This window comes from Antrostomus carolinensis, unplaced genomic scaffold (genome assembly GCF_000700745.2).
Source record: "Antrostomus carolinensis isolate BGI_N321 unplaced genomic scaffold, ASM70074v2 scaffold19412, whole genome shotgun sequence".
In the NCBI taxonomy this organism is placed as follows: Eukaryota; Metazoa; Chordata; class Aves; order Caprimulgiformes; family Caprimulgidae; genus Antrostomus; species Antrostomus carolinensis.
Genome location: NW_010299227.1, coordinates 11117 through 14611, shown reverse-complemented (window position 1 = coordinate 14611; position 3495 = coordinate 11117). Strand labels below are relative to the sequence as shown.

Sequence of the window (3495 nt, the reverse complement as noted above, 5' to 3'; positions counted from 1 at the left end):
GGGGGGGCTCCGCCTCCCGCCCCCATTGGCCAGGCTGTTTCTAGGGTTAGCCCTGGCTCCACCTGATTGGTGGGCTGCTGCGGTGGGCGTGGCCCTTCCTGGGGCGGGGCAGATGCTCCCCTCAGCCTTCCCTGGCCCACTGTGCGCCTGGTGATGCCCTGTAGGTGCCCCAGGCTGAAATAACACGGCGAGGGGTCAGCAGCGCCTTACAGAGGCTGTGAATGTCGTTTTGGGGGGAAATGTTACTTTGTTGGTTTGTTTTTGTTAACAACCCCTACCCCTCAAATAGTTGCACTTCACAGTGCATCTTATTAAGACGCTTAAGATAAACGTTTCCTCTGTCCTCGAGCTTTGTTAGAGGCTTTGCCTTTGGAAGCTCTGCAGTCTGAGAAGAAAGCATTGCCGTATAAAGCTTGTTCTAGTGTGTCCAAATGGAGGTCTTGATACCCTCAAATGCTCTTTAAAGAAAAGCAGCTTGATAAGCCACATCTGAATGCAGTTAGGGCAATAAGTGCTTTTGTATGATGTAGTTGGTACTAACCACATTTTTTAAATTTATTAGTTAAATAAATTATTTAGAGTACATTGAGGGTGAAATATCAGTTGCTTTTTCTGACCACATGCCTGCATCTAAGTTAGGTCCCCTCCCAGACTCTCTTCTTATCATGGGAGCATTTCCCTTTCTTGACAGAAAGACACTCCCAATTAAAGATGGGTCTTTACTGTTCTTTCAACTGTTAAAAGATTGTTCCAGAACCTATGTGTAACTGTAGAATATCAGATAAGCAGGCAGAATGGTCTTTTTCTAGTTAATGACTTCCACTTGATCAGCATGCCATGAGATTCTATAAACTTGAGCACATGCTCATCTTCAAAAGGTGTCTGTGTGCATTTGCAAAGCAGCACTTTTACTTTTCGTTGTTGTTCTGTCTTCGCTGCTGTGAGCGAATGTAGTGGTTCCTAAATCCTGAAGTTTACCTATGTGTCTTTATATTGGGAACTGCTTATTAAAATTTAGTCAGTAGTTAATGCATTTTCAGAAGGCTGGTTTGAAAGTTCCTGATTTTGCATTAAGGGATTATTGGTAAAGAACTTGTTCACATACTATTCCTAGTGCTTCCTGCCTCCCTGTTTGGAAAAAGATAACAATTTAACCCCTTTAGTACTGTGGCAGTATGGCTTATTCGGTGAAGTGTCTTAACTTTTCATGTTGTGATTTAGCAAAACTGTGTTAGGGAACTACAGTCCTCATCTGCTGTAGTAAATATTTTTCTTTCTTCATATTAGATAATCTATGTTTTTAAACAGGAACTTTGAACCTAGTAGGTTGATTTTTGCGGTTCCTGGTAATGAAATGGTTCACTCAAGCTCTTCTCTTGCACGTGTTCCAGAAAGGAGGATGTCTCCCTCCTTTCTGTTCGTGAGCCCCATCATTCCTGCCTTCTGCTCCCAGCCGTGTGCTGTGTCCTGGCCTGCATGCTGGTCTGATGCTGACATGCAGAGTTGCTTCCTTGGAGATTGTGAGGCGTTAGAATTCTGTGTCCACCCAAAAGTGTGTAAACAATTACCACGGCCATGCTGGGCTTAATAGCAGCTAACTTAATATAAGCCAGAGGAATAATTAGGTTCAACTGAGCATCTGTCTGAGCCAGAATCTTGTCTGCAGTTGTTCAGTAGCAGGGAAAACACTGTGGTCAGGGTTGCGGTTTTCCCAGGATAGGGCTTTTCCTTTGCGCTCCCAAGTGCTGACCCTGTGATTCTCACAGATGTGAGGTGAGAACCTGCTGTGATAGTGAGGGGCACTGCTGTGTGCCCCAAACAGACAGGAGGTGCTTAGGCAGGAAGAAAGTGTAAGACGGGTATCTAATGGTAATTCTCTGACTGCTCTCCCGTTTTTGGTGATTCAAGGAGTTCCTGAGCTAGAGGAGTTGTTCTCTTATTTCTAATAGGTTTCAGTACATTTTTTTTCTGCTAATTTTTTACTTTTTAATTAAGCCACCTCTTTGGTATCCTATGGCAAGGAACTGTGTGCCCAAAGTGTGTTGTGAAGGAATACCTGCTCTTCTTTTCCCTAGCACCAGCCAGTTTCACCTGAGGCTCAATAGCTCTTACTCTGGAAGAGGCAGCAGACAGGTCACTCAAATAGTGTAACCCAGCCTTTAGAAAGAGAAGTTCCTGAACAAACTACTCTTTTGATAAGATAACCCCTTATCTTGTGAGGGTCCCATCAGAATATCGGTTCATTTGTCTTCTGGAGGATGTCTTCACCAAATGGCAGTAGTACCAACGTTGACATAGAATATTATTTGGTGCTTTTATTTTTGAGAATCTAAAACTTGTGATGTTTGCAAGTAATGAAGATGTCTGAACTTAATGCCGTGTTACATTGTACTTTGAATTATTATTATTTTTTTCCTAGTGCTCAGAAACTGAAAGTGCTCTTAACTCTTTTCTCCTTCGCTAGGAGGCAAGCGAAGCCTACTTGGTTGGCCTGTTTGAAGATACCAACCTGTGTGCTATCCATGCCAAACGTGTCACAATCATGCCAAAAGATATCCAGCTAGCACGCCGCATACGTGGAGAGCGTGCCTAAACTTCACTCTGATGGGTTTGTCATTCTCAAAGCAAAATCTTCTTCCTGTTATTGGTAGTAATGAACGTTAGATATTTTTTCCATGGGGTTAAAAGGTACCTAAGTATATGGTTGCAAATGGAAAAATAGGGGACAGAATTGGATATTGGCAAGTTTTTTTCCATTTTCATTTGTGTGTGGATTTTTAATATAAACAAGGGGACATAAAACATCAATGCGGTCAAAAAAATGTTTCAGTGAACAAGTTTCAACAATTCAACTTTATAAAAAAAAAAAATTATAAATAAACCTGTCAAATTTTTCTGGACAATGCCAGCATTTGGATTTTTTTAAACAAGTAAATTTCTTATCAATGGCAACTAAATGGTGTTTGTAGCATTTTTATCATACAGTAGATTCCATCCATTCACTATACTTTTCTAACTGAGTTGTCCTACATGCAAGTACATGTTTTTAATGTTGTCTGTCTTCTGTGCTGTTCCTGTAAGTTTGCTATTAAAATACATTAAATGATGCCTGCTTTTAGTCTTGATTTTTAAATATTACATATGGGTTATATTCAATTAAAAAATAATCAGCCTTCCCTTCCCTTTTTCTCTTCAATGTGTGACCTAAATATTTGTAGCAGATCTAGGAACCAAACACTGGGGATAGTACCTTGGCTGAAGTAGTGTATACATGAGGGGTTTTTAAGAGTGTAAAATTTCTGTCCACTCCATGTGAAAGCAAGTTTGGTGAGTATATTACAGGGCAGAGTCTGGAGCTGGACTGAGTTCTCCGACTAAACTATAGTGCTAAGAAAACCCAATTTCATTGCTGTTTATGTTCCTGTCTTATTCAACTCAGTGCTGAATTTGTAAGCATTTTTGATTTTCATGGTTTGTTAGGGGGGTTTTTTGGTG

General features: G+C 40.9%; 1 protein-coding gene across 1 annotated transcript in view; it reads left to right on the top strand.

Moving 5' to 3' along the window:
- The window catches only part of LOC104520905 (histone H3.3), a gene marked incomplete at its 5' end in the record, with an annotated part of 3349 nt that extends 242 nt beyond the window's left edge, over positions 1–3107 (top strand). Inside the window, one exon of the mRNA XM_010162724.1 lies at positions 2465–3107. Coding sequence (XP_010161026.1) covers positions 2465–2593 — 129 coding nt within the window. The remainder of the gene's footprint in view (positions 1–2464) is intronic.
- Between the last annotated feature and the right edge of the window lie 388 nt (positions 3108–3495).